At 36.4% G+C, this 21,487-nt stretch overlaps 1 protein-coding gene across 11 annotated transcripts in view; it reads right to left on the reverse strand.

Moving 5' to 3' along the window:
• PTPN13 (protein tyrosine phosphatase non-receptor type 13) overlaps positions 1 to 21,487 on the reverse strand; it is a 242,081-nt gene that overhangs the window by 50,650 nt on the left and 169,944 nt on the right. For 7 of the 11 annotated variants that reach the window (XM_057546711.1, XM_057546717.1, XM_057546709.1 and 4 more), the window contains 12 exons: positions 13,932 to 14,021; positions 13,270 to 13,377; positions 12,958 to 13,089; positions 11,118 to 11,581; positions 9,930 to 10,076; positions 8,594 to 8,687; positions 6,022 to 6,107; positions 5,136 to 5,298; positions 3,561 to 3,775; positions 3,348 to 3,446; positions 1,296 to 1,660; positions 174 to 354 (listed from right to left, as the gene is read on the reverse strand). In XM_057546711.1, the coding sequence (XP_057402694.1) occupies positions 174 to 354; positions 1,296 to 1,660; positions 3,348 to 3,446; positions 3,561 to 3,775; positions 5,136 to 5,298; positions 6,022 to 6,107; positions 8,594 to 8,687; positions 9,930 to 10,076; positions 11,118 to 11,581; positions 12,958 to 13,089; positions 13,270 to 13,377; positions 13,932 to 14,021 (2,144 nt within the window). The remainder of the gene's footprint in view (positions 1 to 173; positions 355 to 1,295; positions 1,661 to 3,347; positions 3,447 to 3,560; positions 3,776 to 5,135; positions 5,299 to 6,021; positions 6,108 to 8,593; positions 8,688 to 9,929; positions 10,077 to 11,117; positions 11,582 to 12,957; positions 13,090 to 13,269; positions 13,378 to 13,931; positions 14,022 to 21,487) is intronic. The other 4 variants (XM_057546713.1, XM_057546712.1, XM_057546716.1 and 1 more) reach the window with 3 other exon arrangements.

The following is a 21,487-nucleotide window of genomic DNA, read 5'->3' on the forward strand; positions in this document are numbered from 1 at the left end:
CTTTTTCCCTAATTCTCAGCAGAGAAACATACCAGCCAGATATGTTATCTATTTACTGGACATAGATATGAGGCTAATCTAAAAGATAGCCTTTTCCCTAAAGGGAAACTGTGGAGGACTACATTTTACTTGAGAAAATATGGAATTTTCTTCATACAAAGGAAATAACTCACCAGTTCAAAGTCTTCAAGGTGGTTTTCCAAGTCATTTTTCAAAGACGTCAAGCTTTCCTGTCTAGTTGGCTCAGAAGTGTGACATATATGATATTTATCCATTGAATTAGTGGAAGCAGATTCTGACTGAGATTGACAACTCTGCCCAGGAGTTACATCGGGTGGTCGAGGGGAAGGATTACTACAGAGACAAAGTAAGACTATTTTCAAACACAATGCAATGTCAATATAGTAAGTTTGTGCCACAAACAGAAAATGCTCAACAAATATTTATGTTTGCTTTTTATTGAGATCCTAAGCTACTTTTTGTCTGATTCTGGACTACGAATTTATTTCACATCTGTTCTGTGCTAACATTACTGATTCTTATTCTCTGTCCACCTCTTTAAGCTGCATAAATCAGTAAGAAAAGTTAGATAAGTATACTTTTGACTCCTAGTTGTTAATTCAAGGCTGAAGCTAATGTTATCAGAAGCCTAATGTGTGTTTCAACATAAGAAAAGGGAAGAAATAAGAAAAGAGTAAGTCTTATTCTTGTAGTTATTTTGGATGACACAATAGGAAAAAAACAAAAAAAAACTTGAACATATAGATAGTTGGACCTGAATATACCCAAAGTTGTAGCTAAACCATAAAATGTCTGAATAACTCTCATAGGTATACATTTAGTCTTTCCGTTTGTATTCCTCTATGCTTTCAATCATTTCTTCTGTCCCCCTCTCTTCAGTACTCTTTTATGTCCTATCTTTTGCAAACTCTCTACCCACTTCCTCCCTACTGCTTCCCGTTATATGTCTACTCCTTACTCTTCTATCCCATCACTAACAAAATAGGTCTGTTCTCCTTCTGATAAGTAATATGAATGATGGTGAAATACAAAAAACTTTCTTAATTACTAGTAAGTATGCTCAAAAGAGCAGCAAGGCTCAGGTCAAATGGGTAGAGAGTGTGCTAACTAAAACTGTCAGACACAATAGCTAGATATCCAATAGAGTCACCTTCTGCCTCACGATTGTGAGGTTCACAGATAGACACATTTCATTCTTAGAGCAATGGAGGTGGTTGCTCTCGTTACTAACACCAACCAGCTGCTTTGAGGGCTACACATAATATTGACAATACCTCTCCTCAAGTTCTGGTTTATTAGGTGTTTTCTGAGGATAGTAAAACATGGTACAAATGGTATTTTCTTGACTCCTGAGTGCGTCGTGTTGACTTTGTGCCTGTGACACCATGTTGCTTAGAGTCTGATGCAAAGCTGAACTCCAGCTCATATTTGGTATCTTTGCTGGAGCTTTCACTAAGTCATCTTCTCCACTCCCACTACTGTCACTATAACTGTCTCTCCTGGATGGGGACGTGCGTGGTTTCTTGCTTTTGTCAGACATTTCATTTTCATCTGAGCTGGTGCCTTGCTCCACACATGCTGTCTGAAGAGGGTCTTTACTGTTGTTTGGAGGTACTTGTGCTGGAGAGTGCAGTGGGGTCTGTAATGGACACATTTAAAGAGATCAGAGTGTGATAACTTATATTTTCATTTGGTTGAAAATGAACTTGTTAAACATAAGCACTTCCTATTAAAATATTCATTTTTTTGATAACAAAAGTAATTTATGCTCATTAGAGAAAAAATCATATATAAAAGTAACAGGGGCTTCCCTGGTGGCACAGTGGTTGAGAGTCTGCCTGCCAATGCAGGGGACACGGGTTCGAGCCCTGGTCTGGGAGGATCCCACATGCCGCGGAGCAACTGAGCCCGTGAGCCACAACTACTGAGCCTGCGCGTCTGGAGCCTGTGCTCCGCAACAAGAGAGGCCGCGATAGTGAGAGGCCCGCGCACCGTGATGAAGAGTGGCCCCCGCTTGCCGCAGCTAGAGAAAGCCCTCGCACAGAAACGAAGACCCAACACAGCCAAAAATGAATAAATAAATAAAATTATAAAAAAAAAAAAAAAGTAACAACTGTTAATATTGTAGAACTTATACTTTCATTCATAATTAGAGTTACAGTATATATTAATATCATACTTTGTATCCTGCTTTCAAAATTTCGCTTTCTACCATGAGTATCTTCTGAGATCCTTAAATATACTTTGAAAACAACTGCATAAACCGTATAATAATCTTACAGATGGCTATAGCTTTAATTTATTTCAGAATTCTTTTATTGGATACAGAGTTGTTTCTAGCTTTTCACTATAAATAGAAATCTAGAACTTCTTTGTATGTAGATTTTCACCTGAGTTTCTCATTATTTCCTTGTAATTTCCTGTAACAGAAATAGAATTTTCTATGTTCAGCACGTAAGATGTTTTTAAAGGCCTTGTTAAATATTTCCAGATTGCTTTCCAGAAAGATTGTATTAATTTACATACTCAAGAAATTTCCACTCAGTTCTTCCTATCTGGTTCCCAAAATCAATGTAGTCTCTTAAAATGCTATTTATAATGCACCTTACAGAAATGTTACTTTCCTGTTAATGTCCTTATAATACTCCCTCTTTCTCCCGGATATAAGGGTTAAAGTTTCTGGGGCCAGACACTCCTCCCTTTCATACACAGGGATCATGTTCACTGGTAACGGAACACTATTTTAAGTAGACAGGCCAGAGGCTGTCTTTCAATTAGATTATTATTCATCTATGTATGGATTCCCACCTATCAGTATGCAATGTATAGATAACCATCAAAACAGATTTTGGATCCTTTAGCTATTCCTTAACATAAGAAAGGAAATGGACAAATATACTGCCTACTATGTGATTTCTAGTATTAAAAGTTAAGGCAAAAAATCTTAAATAATTCTCATTTTCATCTAAACTAGCTCAGAATGAGGATTACATTTCCAAATTTGGTTCAATGAAGAAATGGACAAAAGGTTTTTGTAACCATTGTTTTGTTTTTTTCTATTTATGTTTGGAAAATAAATTCCTAAAATCCTAGAATCCTAGAATCTTAAAATTGGAAGGGAGAGAAGAGAAAGTGAACTAAATTACTTTATATTACAAACATAGATTACACTCAGAGATTATGTGACCCACACAAGATAATACTCCTAGCTAAATAAGTAACTAGGATGAAACCCAGGAGATCAAACTATGATGAAACCACTACAACTGAATTAATCATTCAATTGATACTCTGTAAATATAGAAATTACTTTTCCTAAGTCTCACCAAAGGAGCAGGGTCGATTTCTGGTAGCACACCAGGTGGTGGTCTACAGAGAAGCAAGGATACTTCTGGAGATGTTCCCCTGAGAGCGGATATGACTTCCTGTGGGTACCATGAGTGAGAAATGAAGATACAGTTAAACCAGCATTATGAAATCATTCTGAAAAGCCAATCCAACTCATCAAAAATGCTGCACTCCACATGCTGGGGGCTCACCTGCTGAGACAGTCCTTTCAAAGAGGCTCCATTCACTTTCAAGATAACATCTCCCACATCAATTTGTCCACTTTCTGCTGCTGGCTGTCCCGGAAAGAGCTTTTTAACCCTTACTATGCTGACGTTCATTTGCTCGGGTATAAGATTATCTTCTCGAGAAAAACTGAACCCTAGGCCTGAGCTATTTTTAAACAATTTCACCTCAAATGTATTCTCTGGAGAAAAAAATATATAAAGAAAGTAAATATTCTTAACAGGCTGTGAATACATATGAACATATAAACATATATACTTTTAGATACATTTTAAAAAGCCCATTTCCACCATATTTACAGCTTTATATGCAATTATTGTATGCTTATTCTATATTTAAATCCTATTTCACACTCTCTATTATTAAGAAAACTTAAGCTGCATGAACTAATATGCTGTTTGAACAGAAAAGTGGGTTCTGAAATAAGCGTTCTGAAAATGAAATTATGTTTTGATTCCATATGTTTTATAGAACTGTACAATGACAGAGAAAAAGAGGGAAAAAAACAAGAAAGGAGAAGAATAAGAGAAATTCAGGTATACAGTGGGAAAGAGATGGTAAGAAGAGCAAAACAAATGATAGAGAAGGGTTAAGGGCAAGTGAGGTGACCTTCTAATATTTAGGTGAGGTACAATTTAATCCAGTAAACTGCAAAGCGTTGTGATAAAATTCTCATCAACAAAAGAAATTTAAAGAACAATAACCCGGAAAGCATGAAAAACATATTTAGAGAAAGAGTAATGGAAGAAATAAAGAACATAAGGCAGTGAGATTAAGTGGATACACTGATTTTATTTTCATAATCAGGAAAAATAATATAGGTTGGGCTAATATTTTCTTTTTATTTTGGAGACTAATTCAAAGTTGCTAACATTTGTATAATCAAAGAAAAATTTAAAATAAAGACAAAACAATGACTATATACCACCACCACCATTTATAAAGGACATTTATAACCTCAAAAGGAAGATAGATGGACTCAGAGGGCACTTCCGTATTATGAACACATTTAGCCTTATGAAAAACTCACTACCACATCTGTCTTAATTTCCTTATTTTACTTCCAATTAGTGGTATGTCCAAAGGCTAGCAAAGTTTGTAAGAAAAACCAGTATCTGGGAACTGTTAGTGAATTTCTGCCCAGGCTTAGCTTCACAAGTCCATACAACTAAACAGAAATATAAAAAATGTTTAAGAGTCAAGGTTTCATATGGATTTGAAGCCATTCTCAGCAATTATTTATATTTATCTTTTTCCTATACAAATTTTATTTTGAATTTTACAACTATTTAAGGCACTATTAAATGACCATAAATTGTTTTGTCATGATTTCATTATCCAAAGCCTTTCAGACTTCAACAGCTACAAACGTGTCTTTTTTTTTTTTTAATTTAGTATAGTGCTGCATCAGATTATTATTTACACTTGACAAGAATAAATAAAGAGACCCAGGTATGAATTGTGATCTAACATGTAAAAATCAAATTTTAAATAATCCAGGAATAAGTTTAATGTGAGGTGACAGTCTCCCAAGGTCTGACCTTCAGTAACAAAGCTGTAGTCTTTGACGTGAGTCATTTTCTTCATCATTTTTTCTGGGGCTTGACCTTGGGCATCTGGATCTGAGAGGGTACACTGTGGGGTTACAGGGACATGTTCTTTGGATGCTGGAGACTGTCCCTTTTCTAACAACAGATGAACCACCTGGACAAATAGAACAGTACTTCATTAACTAAGAAGAAAGTTTTATAAGAAAGTAGGTAAGTTTTCAGGACTTTGTATAGTTGATGGTATAAAATCATTTAAAGTAACTACCTGGTCTACCAAAATACAAGTAGAGGGAGAGAAAAATAGAGGGAAAAATAGAGGGAAAAAGCAAGGGAAAAAGCAAGGGACTGAAAATTTCAATATCAAGGTTTTGAAAACTGTATAAAAAGATAAACTATTAGAAAGAAAAAAATTCTATTATAAAAATAATATAAACATCTTATAGAAAATTCAGGTATTAAAATAAAATCACCACTAACCTAATAATATAAAGACCTTTATAAATAATTTGGTAAACTCCCTGACTCAAAATGTATTAGACCAATGTGAATTTCGCCTCTGGGCTGAAATAACTAGAAGTGAAAATCACTAGATATTTGTAGCTGTATATGAAAAAAATTTTAATGCAATCTGCCTCCTTCCTCCTGTCAGATCTCTGGTAATATAAGGGCTAAATGTGATAGAGAAAGCCAGCTTCCTAAATAAAAATCCTCATCATAATACTTGCTTCCCAGTTTGGAAGGAAAAATACAAGCATGTTTACACGAATCAGGCTTTGTTTCTTGACTAATAAATTTGGAGATCTCAGTGAAATTAGTATTATTCACACATTATTATGTTCTATGGTATCTAGAAAAGGTTGGTATAATGATCTATTACCTGTCCGGTATTTCTCAGTGTCTCCACAGCTTGCTTATGAGTAGCTCCTTCCAGACTAACTCCATTGACAGCTAGGACACGATCACCTACAAATTAGGCAGCAATGTTGAAAGAAGCAAATCATAAAATAAAGATTCTACATGTTCTTTAATACCTTATGGTCTCGTTTTGTACTAATTTGCTTGAGGAAAGACAGACAAATTCTGGACAAAACTGTGTCACAGAGTTTCTTTAACACGTTCTTAATTCCTTTCTCAATTCTATGGCTAATCATTTTAGAACAGGATATTGTATATATTATAAAATCAGTTTAAATTAGGGAAAAAAGATAAACTGAACTACAAATGTAGAGAGACTGGAGGGAACTAACCTAGTTAGTTCTTATTAGAAATGCAGATGTCAGTGTTTTTGCAAGGGCACTATCCGTTTCGCAATCTCTGGCAATTTGCTTCTTAGAAAGTATCAATACAAAACATGAACTAAAACACTGTCGAGATATTTTCTGATATGAGAGAATAAGCTTAAAATAAGAGTTTTTGGCCCACCTCCTAGAGTAATGAAACTAAAAACAAAAATAAATAAATGGGACCTAATTAAACTTAAAAGCTTTTGCACAGCAGAGGAAACCATAAACAAGACCAAAAGACAACCCTCAGAATGGGAGAAAATATTTTCAAACAAAGCAACTGACAAAGGATTAACCTCCAAAATATACAAGCAGCTCATGCAGCTCAACATCAAAAAAACAAACAACCCAATCCAAAAATGGGCGGAAGACCTAAACAGACATTTCTCCAAAGAAGACACACAGATTGCCAACAAACACATGAAAAGATGCTCAACATCACTAATTATTAGAGAAATGAAAATCAAAACCACAATGAGGTATCACCTTACAATGGGGTCAGAATAGCCATCAACAAAAAATCTACAAGCAATAAATGCTGGAGAGGGTGTGGAGAAAAGGGAACCCTATTGCACTGTTGGTGGGAATGTCATTGGTACAGCTGCTTTGGAGAACAGTAAGGAGATTCCTTAAAAAACAAAAATAGAACTACCATACGACCCAGCAATCCCACTACTGGGCATATACCCTGAGAAAACCATAATGCAAAAAGTCATGTACCACAATGTTCACTGCAGCTCTATTTACAATAGCCAGGACATGGAAGCAACCTAAGTGTCCATCAACAGATGAATGGGTAAAGAAGATGTGGCACATATATACAGTGGAATATTACTCAGCTATAAAAAGAAACAAAATTGAGTTATTAGTAGTGAGGTGGATGAACCTATATATGGAATCTAAAAAAAAAAAAAAAGGTTCTGAAGAACCTAGGGGCAGGACAGGAATAAAGATGCAGACGTAGAGAATGGACTTGAGGACATGGGGAGGGGGAAGGGCAAGCTGGGACGAAGTAAGAGAGTGGCATGGACACATATACACTACCAAATGTAAAACAGATAGCTAGTGGGAAGCAGCTGCATAGCACAGGGAGATCAGCTCGGTGCTTTGTGACCATCTAGAGGGGTGGGATAGGGAGAGTGGGAGGGAGATGCAAGAGGAAGGGGATATGGGGATATATGTACACGTATAGCTGATTCACTTTGTTATACAGCAAAAACTAACACACTACTGTAAAGCAATTATACTCCTATAAAGATGTTAAAAAAAAAACCCAACAAAAAACAAAAACTAAAAATAGAACTACTATATGACCCAGCAATCCCACTACTGGGCATATACCCTGAGAAAAACATAATTCAAGAAGATACATGTACCCCAATTTTCACTGCAGCACTATTTACAATAGCCAGGACATGGAAGCAAGCTAAATGTCCATCGACAGATGAATGGATAAAGAAGATGTGGTACATATATCCATGGAATATTACTCAGCCATAAAAAGGAACGAAACTGGGTCATTTGTAGTGATGTGGATGAACCTAGAGTCAGTCTGTCATACAGAGTGAAGTAAGTCAGAAAGAGAAAAACAAATATCATATATTAACACATATATATGGAATCTAGAAAAATGGTACTGATGAACCTATTTGCAGGGCAGGAAAAGAGACACAGACGTAGAGAACGGACTTGTGGACACAGCGCGGGGAGGGGAGGGTGGGACGAACTGATAGAGTAGCGCTGACATATATACACTACCATGTGTAAAACAGATAGCTAGTGCGAAGCTGCTGCTATAGCTCTGTATAGCACAGGGAGCTCAGCTCGGTGCTCTGTGATGACCTAGAGGGGTGGGATACGGGCGGGGGTGGGGGTTGGTGGTGGGAGGGAGGCTCAAGAGGGAGGGGATATATGTATACATGTAGCTGATTCACTTTGTTCTACAGCAGAAACTAACACAACATTGTAAAGCAATTATACTCCAAAAAAAATATATTTTTTTGGAATTATATCAAGGAGTTTTTTAATGCCGTAGTCTTAAAATAATTGATATGTTCTTATTTCATATTATGAATAATTTGAACGTCTGTATCAACTTTCCAATTTCTCCTTTATTTGTTGAAGTGATAATCCTATATGTAATTCCCATACACACAAACACTCTACCTTTGTGAATTCTGCCATCGGACTCCGCTGCTCCCTTGGGAATAACAGCTTTCACATAAATGCCACCATGTCTGACACTGGTATTCACACCTCCCTAAGCCGAAAAAGACAAACAAAATAGCATTTTGTAATACGAAAAATTTCCCACTCTATCTTTCAAATCTGAGACATAGAAAGCATTCAGTGCATCGGCCAAAGCAACAGCATCACATCAGCACGTGCAATGACTTCAATACCCAAGAATATTTCTAGTAAGTTTTCCAAATGTTAAAGCAGTTACTCTTTTAGAAAAATTCTTTATTCAGAAAATAACAACATGCCAGATCTTGACTGTATGAGGAGTTGCTCTTCCTTCTATAAGTCTATACCATGCATTACGCACAAGCAGCAAGCAAAAATCCATCCATGCAAAATTAGTGTGAGACTATAACTGTCAGAAAAAACAGCATATAGAATAATATACTTCAGATCATATTTGCTAATCTGAAAGCAAATCTCATGAATCAAGGGAAAAATTTCTTTTCATTTTAAAAGGTGTTGGTATAGAAGTTTTGTTACAGCGTAGATGAGATCTAATGAGTAGATTCTCCATCTCTTGTGGATATTTAGCTTTTATTTCCCTTCACAATAGGAAGATAATAAAATTCCAAAGAAGTTACGAACAAGGGGGAAAGGGTTACAGTATTATTAAAACTGAAAGAAAAGTGGGTTTTCTTTTTGATCTCTATATGTTAAGCGTGCTATTTCTACCTTACTTCTAAATGGCTTTTCATAACTAACAATATCCTTCAAATGCCATAAATGATAATGTTACACTTAGGGTACAGTGTATTCATTAATAGAATTCTAAAGTAATTTCATCAAATAGCCTATGCTCATATTTTAACTACTTTAAAAGTACTACATATATTCTTGGGAACTTCTAATTTTAAGATACTAATCATAATTACATGTAAAGATGTATTATGAAGTGAAAGGCCATATAAATATTAGACTTTAATTATTTATAATGTAGGTTAAAATGTATTATTCCATGCTAATGCAGAAGACGTCAAATGTATACAAAACATACTTATTAATTTTATATTTTTCAAGTCTGGTATTCAGATTAAGCAAGTATGAGATCTATGGGGGAAAACAGCATTTGTCTATTTCTTTTAAACCACAGGAAAAAGTGAGTAGCACACTCAAGTTTTTTAAAAGAAGTCTTAAGATATAATTAAATTTTTAATTTTGGAAATATTTGACAAGTTTCCCTTTTGAAGCAAAATAATTCAATTAATAAATTGACATACAATAGGCTGCTGGAAATGGAGAAGAGAAAACATTTGAAAACCTTGTCAAACAGTACCGTGACACTTATCCCCAAGCTGTTTTCATTTTTAGCCAGTTCAACCTCAAAGATATCTCCAGGTTTAGGAGGTGATGAAGGAAAAGTTTTAAAATTCATTTTGTTGGATGTATTCATTGAGGAGGAAGATTCCTTAACAAAGAAAAACAAAAGGATTTCTTGTTAGAGTCAAGCTGAATTATTAATGGAAGATCAATATGTGTTTTTTTTAAAAATTAAGAAAAAGTAAGATATTAAGGGACAGAGTAGATCTGAAGATCATGAAGTTTGGAAGAGATTTTAGGGATCATCTAATCCAATGCCTTCATAGTTTATGGTTGAGGAAATTGAGGTCTAGAGATTAAAGGGCTTTCTTCAGGTCAAACAGATATGGCAGACGGAAGCCCAGAACCCACTTCAAACCTGGCTTTTACATAATCCTTATCCAATGCTTTTTATACACTCAAATTTAGAAAGTATTTCCATTTCATTTAAAAAACAATACATATCAAGCAGTAGCTTTTAACTTGGGCCTTTAAGATGAGTAGGCCTCAAGTTTACTTTGCTAATGTTTACAAATCCACTATAAACAGACACAACAGCTAAGCCCAGTTGATAAGGACATAACTCTCTTACGAGGAATGTTAGAGACATTAAGAGGAATGTTTTTCAGTGAACAAAGGGCTTAAGGTTCTTTTCTGAACCCGCTTGTGAATATGAGTATAAATTTATATCATTTCTAAAATTTCTAGGAAATGAATAATTTTCTATATTGTTGCTCTTATTATTGTACATTCAGAACTTCAGAATAATTTAGGCTATCAATAGTAAAGTCAACTGTCCATTATATGAACTATTTGGGAACAATTTTTTCAGATATTAAATTCTCTTATTAATATAAATATGAAGAGATAAACAATTTATAGAAAACAATCATAATCTGATTATTCATTCCTTTGTGTAATCACGTAGCAAGTTCCCAGAATGACAGCCATTTTGGAGTTAGTATTCAAAGCTGTTAATTTCTCTGCAAGTTAGCATCAAATGCAGTAGCAGTTAGTAGCATAATATATAAACTATTTCTCCTTTCCAGAACAATGTACTCAGTTTACAGTAGATTATTCTGCTCTGTAATATATTTGCTGTTGTTTGCTTTGTTAAGTGAAAAAAACAAAGATTCAAATTAAACAATGCCTTTTTTGGCGTTTGATGATCCTGACTGCTGGAATAAGTGGCTTCATCCATGTCTGAATCTCCACGGTCAGAGTAATCTGTTGCATCATAAATGCCTGCTTTTTTAGCTTTGCTTTGGTTACTGTCAGTAGAAGTCCCCTTTTTCTCAATGGCTTTGGATACCACAGATGGGGAAGGGCTGCCGTGCTGTGATTCCTGCCTGCTTCGGTCACCTACATGGCTGACAAAGAAACCATTGACCTGGCTCTGGGACAAGCTGGCACTCTCAGTCCTGGAATCTTGAGAACTCAGGCTTCCCTCCCGCAGGCCCCCAGACAGCCCAAATGAGCTATCTGAGATGTGCCTTGGGGTGCCACGTGGCCAGCAGTGATCCTCAGAAGAATTTACAGCACTGTCTTGCATGTAGGAAGCTTTCTTCATGTAGTTTTTCATGCCAATGCCAATGTGCACAGGAGTAGAAGGCACTGAAAAGTCAAAATTCGTCAATGAGGATAACAGGTTAGTGACACATGTTTGTGCTTACATACATGCACAATGTTCCCTGGTGATTGTTGGGAGGATTTTACACAGGATAACACATGTACGACACCTGAGCCAGGGCTTGGAACCATGACAAGGACTCAACAAATGTAGCAGATGCTTTCTGTTTCCTTTGCTTCCTCTTTGGGTCTCTCTTTCCGCAGCTTCTATGGAAACGTGGACCCCCTTTGCCTTAACTCCTCATTTCCATTCTCCAAGACCTATTTCTAGTGAGTCTCCCCTGTGAAGACTTTCTCAATTCCCTAACTAGAGATAACTTGAGTCTCCAAAAATCCTTGATCCTTATTTAATGGTTATATATTTACTTGTTTTATATCGTCCTATCAGACTGCATTTTTTGGACTCCAAGTAATTATCAAGGAAGGCAACTCCAAATTCCTTACATACATAGTTCTTTCAAAAAGCCACTTAGGAAAGCTTTCCTAAGACACAATCCACAGGTGACATGCGTAAAAGAATTACAGATGCAAGTTCATTAGAAATGAAAAGTCTTACATGGCAAGCGAAATCAAGGAAAACTTAAATAATATACAAAGAATTCCTAAAAGTCAGTAAGAAGTATACAGTGTTAAGCAGTGAGACAGAATCTGCCCCTGAACTCTGAGCCCCTCGCACTGCTCACTGCACGTGCTGTGTGTGCTGCTTTCTAACACTGCCCCACCACTTGATCCTCGTGACCACTCTGTGCAAGACAGACAAGGCAGGGCCAGGTCACTGTATCCGCTTTAAAGAATGAAAAACAACCATAGCTCAAGAGGACTTAAGTCATACAGCTAATAAGTGGCTCAGGTATGGCTTGAACTCAAGTCATCTGATCTTTGTCAAGTGCCTTTTTTGTCACAGCATGCTAATGGCAGGGATTATGAGACAAAATGATATGGTCTTGCTTCTACATTTCTGGCGTGTTGGTATCCTTTTCCTTTTATAATCGGGTTCACGACAGGACTTCATAGGTAACTGTTATATAACTATATTAATTAGGCAATGATTAAGAATTTTACTTCTGATTTGGCCTAAGAAGTGATGGAATACACCGAGTACTCAGAATTTAATTAAGTGATATTGATTTTGCACAACAAATCCATTTTTATGCATGTATTACTAAAGAGGAATAAGACAGAAAATCTTAGAAGTGATGAATGAAAAAGTTATACTGATGCATAAAATTAAAGCAATCAGAACTACACATATTAAATTTCCAGAAAGGAAATAAGTTCAAATCTAATTTATTGTTCAAGGTATTGAAATTTTTGTGGAAAATGAAACAGAACACATAGCTAAGAGACATTCAGAACATTACCTTTGGATATCTTTGCTTTTGGCTGAGAGATAACAAGTGTCACGTCTTCAGGTGCATTTTGCAAAATTTCAATTGCAGCATGGTGGCTGACCCCCTCCAGACTCACACTATTCACAGATATCAAACGGTCTCCTGTAAAAACAGACAATCCAATATTTTCTATATCAAAGAGAAATTCATGCTAAATCTTAGAAATGTTACCTGCCTCTCATTATTTTTGTTTTGCCCAAGTTCTGCTTTTGCCATCTGTGCAAATTCATGCCTGTCAGTTAAGTACTTAGGAAATTACCTAAATTACCTAAAAATAAATACCTGGCTTTAAGCATCCATCCAAGTCAGCTGGTCCTCCAGGGGTGATTGAACTAATAAATATACCTAGATCCAGTCTTCCCATCTTTTCTCCACCAATAATTTGAAATCCTGTGAAATAGCACATTTTAAAAAGATCTTCATGGGGAGGGGCAAGATAGGGGTAGGGGATTAAGAGGTACAAACTACTATGTATAAAATAAATAAGCTACAAGAATATATTATATAGCACAGGAATATAGCCAATATTTTATAATAACTATAAATGGAGTATAACCTTTAAAAATTGTGAATCACTATGTTGTACACCTGAAACTTACATGATATTATAAATCAACTATATCTCAATAAAAAATAAATAGAAATAAAAATAAAAGGATCTTCATGATACTGGTGCTTTCAAGGACTAATGGTTAGCCTGCGTGACAAATAGAAGTGTAGAGTCTCATATCAAATATGATTTAATAGGTAACACATGTGAGATGGGACTTAAATTTGGTGGAAATATTGCTTGTAAGCATTTCATCTTTGACATTTCCTGACTGGGCAGGTTGGGTAAAGGGGATGCAGGTAGGCAGAAGTGGGCTGGGGCCTCAATGCCAATGCTACGCAACTGACTTTTTCTCTTTGAATTTCACAGACCTTTAAGAATCTCAGTGACTTACCTAAGCCATACTTTGTATCTTTTTTCAGGTTAACCAGGGTGATCTCCCTTTCTGGTGAAGATACCATGCTCCATCTTTTGTGTAGCACATCTATTGGAAATGTACAATTTTAAGATAAAATAAATATAACATGCTTGGGTATTGAGACTGCTTGTTCTAATTTAAATAAAGCTCACTAACAGATTGCTCAGTCACTTTAAAATCATATTTTAAATAATATACCATTATCTTATATGTTGATAGTGAGTTATAGTTTACCAAATGATTATGTTATCACATTTATTCCTTATAAATGGTTCCCTGTGAAATAAGTATTGATATATTTCAGTTACAAATGCATAAATAGATCTCAAGAGGTTAAATGATTTGAGCAGGTTTACTCAGCTAGTACAGGCAAGAGGTGAACCTTAAACTTAGGTTGTCAGACTTCATGTCTTTCTGTTATATGACAGCTGACTTCCTGAATTTGATAATGCTCAATATGTTAAGAATTTCCCACTAATAAGTGGTTGGCATTTCTACTTATAATGTGTAAAACATTCATGTAAGTTCTAGGGTAAAAGAGCAACACGAAGAAACAGGATTTATTCTTTTAAATCCCATTAATAAGGACTTGGCTGGCACATTCTCAAAGGACTTCCGTTTCTTATTTTATTTGTGGAACAATCTCATGAGGTAAGCAAAGAGATTTCTAATCATTGTTTTGCAGATGAGGAATAATAGTTCATGACTTGCTCAACATTATCAGCTAGTATCACTGGCCAGCAAAATGCCTTAAGTACTTGATAAATGCTAGCTAAATACATTGAGTGAATGTTGGCATCAGAACTAAAATTTACTTTTTCTTATTTCTACTTGGGTTTTTTTTTTAAAGTAAGCTGATCATTCACAAATATCTCCTAAATAAAACCAATAAATATACCACTTAACTGTCATCTTAATAAAATTACTTCATTTACTTAATAATCAGAGCATGTGAAAACACACACACATACACACACTTCTTGTTATGGGCTGAAATGTGTTGCTCCTCCCTTTCCTCCAAATAAATATGTTGAAACCCTAACTCCTAGTACCTCAGAATTTAACCATATTTGGAGATAGGTTTTTAAAAAGGTAAGTTAAAATGAGGTCTTTAGGGTGGCCTAATCCAATATGACTGATATCCTTATAAGAAGAGGGAACTTGGATACAGATGTGTGTGTGCACAGAGGGAAGACCATGTGAAGAAAGAGGAATAGTTCCACCTACAAAGCCAAGGAGAGAGGTCTCAGAAGAAATCAATGCTGCTGACATCTTGATCTCAGACTTCTAGCCTCCAGAACTGTGAGAACATAAATTTATGTTGTTTAAGACACCCAATCCGTGGGATCTTGTTATGGCAGCTCTAGCAAATTAATACACTTCTTAACATCAACTGTAATTTAATAGTTTACACTGGTCTGTGTGTGATGTGGTGGTAAATGAGTTCAACACACTCAGAAAGATATTTGTTTAAACTAAATCTGCAAATTCACCTCTATATAGTTCTTAAGCATATTGAAGCTTTTTGAAAACTAGAGATTATCTGCCAACATATGACTACCCATGGATTTAAAATTGTATTAATGTTATAAATAGTAACTTTGTTACACAACATATATTAATGCTTAAATGATGAAAATGTGATACTTCATATTCTAGAAATAAACTCCGTTAATTTCAGAAAACAATAACAACCATTTGCTCTCTGGAGTCAATTAACCTTGTCCCTTAAACATCAAGCACTAGTGCAAGTTTGCTAGCTCCCTGTAGTATACACGTCCCTATTCTGTTGTTTCTTTTTGACCAAAACTTAGTTATAAACTTAGTTATAATCAATAGTAGTAGTAGTTCAGTATTTCTAATTAATTAACGAGATTCCAAAAAAAAAGATCACTGGACAATGGTGTGAAGAGCCTTATTTGGTTTATACAAACAAGCATAAAGTTCATGAATTAGTTACTGCCTAACTTAATATTATTTAGGTATCCAAGATACTTTTAGCCTAAAATAGACAATTAGGTCTAATTTTCAGCCAGAACCAAATAAAAAATACAACAGAATGAACCCATAAAATAAAACAAATAAGGGATGAGGTCATGTTAGGTATTAAATGTAAACTTTTATCACCATTCTGAAGACAGAGTCCATCTGCTTTAGACAGAGTGTTTCTGCCTTCAATTATAAAAGTGATCAATATTCTGAATGTTCCTAAGGAGTATCTGTTACAAGTCAAAGGTATTGATTCAAAGAATAAAAACAAGATTGGTTATTTATGTTACTCATTTGGCTAATAAATGTATGTGTGTGTGTGTGTATGTATATTAAAACATTTCCCGGGTAAACAATATTGGAATATGTGTATAGACCCACACACACACAAAATGTGCAATATTTTATGTTATTTATTTCCCTAACTAGAAGTAATAGATTAGGCTCTCTGTTTTCAAGGACTCATCAGTGAGATTTGAATATTAATTCATTCAATTATACTTTCACCTTTCAGATGTTTGCTGAATAATTTTCCTGTGAAAGTCCCACATTAGGCAATTGGGGAAAATAAAGAGAGATAATATGAAAGCTGCTAGCATAATAAATGTAAGCGCAATCAGATCAGGCTAGAAGAGCAAAGATTTAGTCTGACTGATAAACAGAATGTTAAGACTTCAGAGAAACAGTTGTATTATGAAGGCATGAGTCAGAGCTGTAAGAGAGGAGAGGTTTCTTCTTGCCAGAAATAAAGAACACTTCAAGGACATGAGGTAGAGTTTTAATAAGTGGATTAGGGAGATGGTTATACACAACAAGTAAGGCATTAACAAAAGCTGAGATGGAAAAAAGGCAGAAAAGGTTCTGCAAAAACGTCACAGTTCAGCTTAGTTGGAGTACAAGGTTTGAGTCGGGTGGAGCTGAATATTATTTTGGAAAGGGAAGCTTTGCTAACCTACTCTTTTTAATAGGGAACCCTCCCTTCTGCCGCCCTGATATAAAGTGACTTATTAATGTGGGGATAGAGGAAGGAAGGATGTTGGTGTAGACCTACATGTTACTAGACACTACTGTGCACATGTTGAGTTTCTATTTTTCTGGTATTATATTCACATAGATGTTCAAAATACTTTCCCATTGGCTAAAAATAAAAAAAAGAGAAGGAAGTATCTGAGGGTATATAGTACATAAGAACCCAACTAAATTTAAAGATATAGAATTCAATGAGGATTAAGTAGAATTTATGAATCATTGAAAGTGAGGAGCTAGATATTTCAAGTACCAAGACATTTCTGAGTTATTTTAATTACTGTATGGAAACAAGCATTAATATTCAAGGAATACATATTTTTACATCTTTAAAAGAATTTTCTTTTCCCATTAATATACTTTATGACCACAGCAAATTCTGCAGATATTTTAACGTGTAAAAGAGGCTCAAATAGAAATTTCCATTTCTTTAATTAATACATGCTGGTGTCATTCCCAATAATGTTTACCTGGGAAATATCTTAAGAATAATTGATAAATGTGTAATTCAGAAATTAAATGTACACCCTCTCTGCATTTGAGATTGTTGTTCCAATGTTGCCTTTCTCATCTCTCACAAGGTTCATGTGGACATATTCAGTCCCCAACTAGAATAACTGTGGATACTAATGATAGATACATCTACGAGTAAACTATTTGAATTTCCTAGTAAAAGCATGTTTCTGATAAGGGCAAAGTCATATAATCAATTTAAGTGAGTCAACAATCTTTTTGCAAGAAAAATTCATTTTCTTGGTTATAGAGCTACGCCCTTGTCAACTATCAGGCAGCTCCATGCCACTGATTCTAAGAGGAACTGGACTATATAGGCAGAGGAGGCTCTGGATAAATTCATCGCTCACTCTAGGGAAAAAGACCCAATTCAAACTCGGGGATGATGGGTCAGTAACACCACATTGGTATAAAAACAAAGAGAGGTATTTTTCATTGTTATATTACTTAATACACTAACTGCTCAGGTGGTACGTAAGGAGGATCATAATGGAAATTTGGTGTTTTATTTCTGTGCTAGCATGAATTAGCTGCGTGAACTTGAGCCATATAACATTTCTGGGACTCATTTAACTCATTCATAGAATGGAAAGGTTTGGTTTAGATAAACTTTTTAGTTCCTTTCAGTTCTCAATTTATTTGACTCTATCTTTTGTTTCTGGTTAATTCTCATATCTGTTGAATCCTTTGTGAGCACTTTGGACTTTTATTTTTTATTATAATTTTCAACTTTGTATGTATTCTAATTAAACTTTAGGTGAAAAAAAACCCCCTAGCATTTAAAGTTACACTGGTCCTTGACATCTGACTAAAAACTAATCTTCTATACAACATTTTATTACTACAAATTAAGAATGTTCATAAAGACAATAATCAGTTCTAATATTGGGGAAAAAGTTTACTTAACTGTCCGTACAAGTTACTTTGCACCAGAATAAGCTTTTTCACATGAGTTTTTTTGCTTTTTGCATTTTGTTTTTGTTAAGAGTTTGGTGTTTGACCCCATTTTGTGGTTTGAACAGGAAGGAAGCTGACAAATCCAGCTAAAAGTTACTTTTCAATTGTACAGTATTCCTGAATTATAATAAAACAAGAAAAACTGCAAACCAATTTTACATAAGCCTTGCATAAGTTCTACACATTTTAAAAATGTTTTTACTTTTTGACTCTCTTAATAAGGAATATTAGACGGGTTGATCACGATGGTGGAATAAGAAGAAATGGAACTCACCCCCACCCCAACGAATACATCAAAATAAGTCTACGTGTGGAACAATTCTCACTAGAAACTGGCAGAAAGACTCCTGTACAACCAAGGCTGTAAGAAAGACTCACATGTAGTCAGGTAGGAAGGAAACAAAAATGATCAGGTCAGGACCTGTGCCCCTGGAAGAGGACTCAGATGAAAAGGAAAAATACATGGGCAGAGACCAGCTTTGGGGAGTAAGCGGTGAGAGCCGCAGACTGGGTGCTCTAGTCCTGGGGTCCTGCAAAGTGGACATGAGCCCCCTTGGATGGTTGGAGGACTTTAATACCCCACTGACATCAATGGACAGATCATCCAGACAGGAAATCAATAAGCCAACAGTAGTCTTACATGATACAACAGGCCAGCTGGATTTAACAGATATCTACAGGAAATTCCATCCCAAAACAGCAAAATACATATTCTTTTCAAGTACACATGGAACATTCTCCAGGATAGATAAAGTCTCAACAAAATAAGTCCCAACAAATTTAAGACGACAGAAATTATGTCAAGCATTTAGACCTACCACAATGGTATGAAACGAGAAATCAATTACAGAAAGAAAAATGGGAAAAGAACAAACATGTGGAGACTAAACAACATGCTACTGAAAAAACCAATGGGTCAATGAAGAAATCAAAGAGGAAATCAGAAAATACCTCAAGACAAATGAAAATGGAAACACAATTCTCCAAAATTATGAGATGTAGCAAAAGCAGTTCTAAGAGGGAAGTTTAGAGTCATACAGGCCTTCCTCAAGAACAAGAAAAATATCAAATAAGCAAACTAACCTACCAACTAAAGGAAACAGAAAAAGAACAAAGCCCAAAGTCAGCTGAAGGAAGGAAATAATAAAGATCAGAGAGGAAATTAAGAAAAAATACAGACCAAAAAAACAATAGAAAAGATCAATGAAACCAAGAGCTAGTTTTTTGAAAGATAAACAAAACTGATAAACCTCTAGCCAACATCAGGAGGACCTTCAAGATGGTGGAGGAGTAAGACGTGGAGATCACCTTCCTCCCCACAAATACATCAAAAATACAACAACATGTGGAACAACTCCTACAGAACGCGTACTGAATGCTGGCAGAAGACCTGAGACTGACCAAAAGGCAAGAAACTCCCCACATACCTGGGTAGGGCAAAAGAAAAAAGAAAAAACAGAGACAAAAGAATAGGGATGGGACCTGCACCTCTGGGAGGGAGCTGTGAAGGAGGAAAAGTTTCCACACACTAGGAAGCCCCTTCACTGGCAGAGATGGGGGTGGGAAGCTTCGGAGCCACGGAGGAGAGCACAGCAACAGGGGTGCAGAGGGCAAAGCAGAGAGATTCCCACACAGAAGATCAGTGCCGACCAGCACTCACCAGCCTGAGAGGCTTGTCTGCTCACCCGCCAGAGCAGGTGGCAGCTGGGAGCTGAGGCTCAGGCGTCGGAGGTCAGATCCCAGGGAGAGGACTGGGGCTGGCTGTGTGAACACAGCCTTAGGGGGCTAGTGCGCCACAGCTAGCCAGGAGGGAGTCCGGGAAAGAGGCTGGAGCTGCCAAAGAGGCAAGAGACCATTGTTTCAGGGTGCGCGACTGGAGGGGATTTCTTCCCTGTCTGCCCACAGAAGGCAGAGCACCGCCTAAACAAGCTCCAGAGATGGGCACGGGCCATGGCTATCAGCTCAGATCCCAGAGACAGGCATGAAACACTAACGCTGCTGCTGCAGCCACCAAGAATCCTGTGTGCAAGCACAGGTCACTATCCACACAGCCCTGGGAGCCTGTGCAACATGCCACGGCCAGGGCCTGTGATCCAGGGACAAGTTGGCTGGGAGAACACACGGTGCACCTCAGGCTGTTGCAGTGTCATGCTGGCCTCTGCTGCCACAGGCTCGGCCCGCATTCCAATTATAACTACCATAGCGCTCCCTCCCCTGGGCATGAGTAAGCCAGAGCCCCCTAATCAGCCGCTGCTTTAACCCTGTCCTGCCTGGGTGGGAACAGATGCCTGAGGGCGACCTACATGCAGAGGTGGGCCCAAAACCAAAGGTGAAGCCCAGGAGCTGTGCGAACAAAGAAGAGAAAGGAAAATTTCTCTGTGCAGCCTCAGGAGCAGCGGATTAAATCCTCACAATCAACTTGATGTGCCCTGCATCTGTGGAATACCTGAATAAACAATGAATCATCCCAATATTGAGACAGTGGACTTTGGGAGCAACTGTAGACTTGGGGTTTGCTGTCTGCAACTGATTTGTTTAATTTTCAGAGAAATTAAAACCTTTACAGACAAGCAAAAGCTAAGAGAATTAGCACCATTAAACCAGCTTTACAACAAATGCTAAAGGAACTTATCTAGGCAGGAAACAAAAGAGAAGAAAAGGAGCTACAAAAACAAACCCAAAACAATTAAGAAAATGGTAATAGGAACATACATATCGATAATTACCTTAAATGTAAATGGATTAAATGCTTCAACCAAAAGACACAGGCTCACTGAATGGATACAAAAACAAGACCTGTATATATGCTGTCTACAAGAGACACACTTCAGACCAAGGGACACATACAGACTGAAAGTGAGGGGATAGAAAAAGATATTCCATGCAAATGGAAATCAAAAGAAAGCTGGAGTAGCAATCCTCGTGTCAGACAAAGCATACTTTAAAATAAAGACTATTACAAGAGATGAAGAAGGACACTACATAATGATTAAGGAATCAATCCAAGAAGAAGATATAACAATTGTAAATATTTATGCACCCAACAT

Source organism: Balaenoptera acutorostrata, chromosome 5 (genome assembly GCF_949987535.1).
Source record: "Balaenoptera acutorostrata chromosome 5, mBalAcu1.1, whole genome shotgun sequence".
NCBI lineage: Eukaryota > Metazoa > Chordata > Mammalia > Artiodactyla > Balaenopteridae > Balaenoptera > Balaenoptera acutorostrata.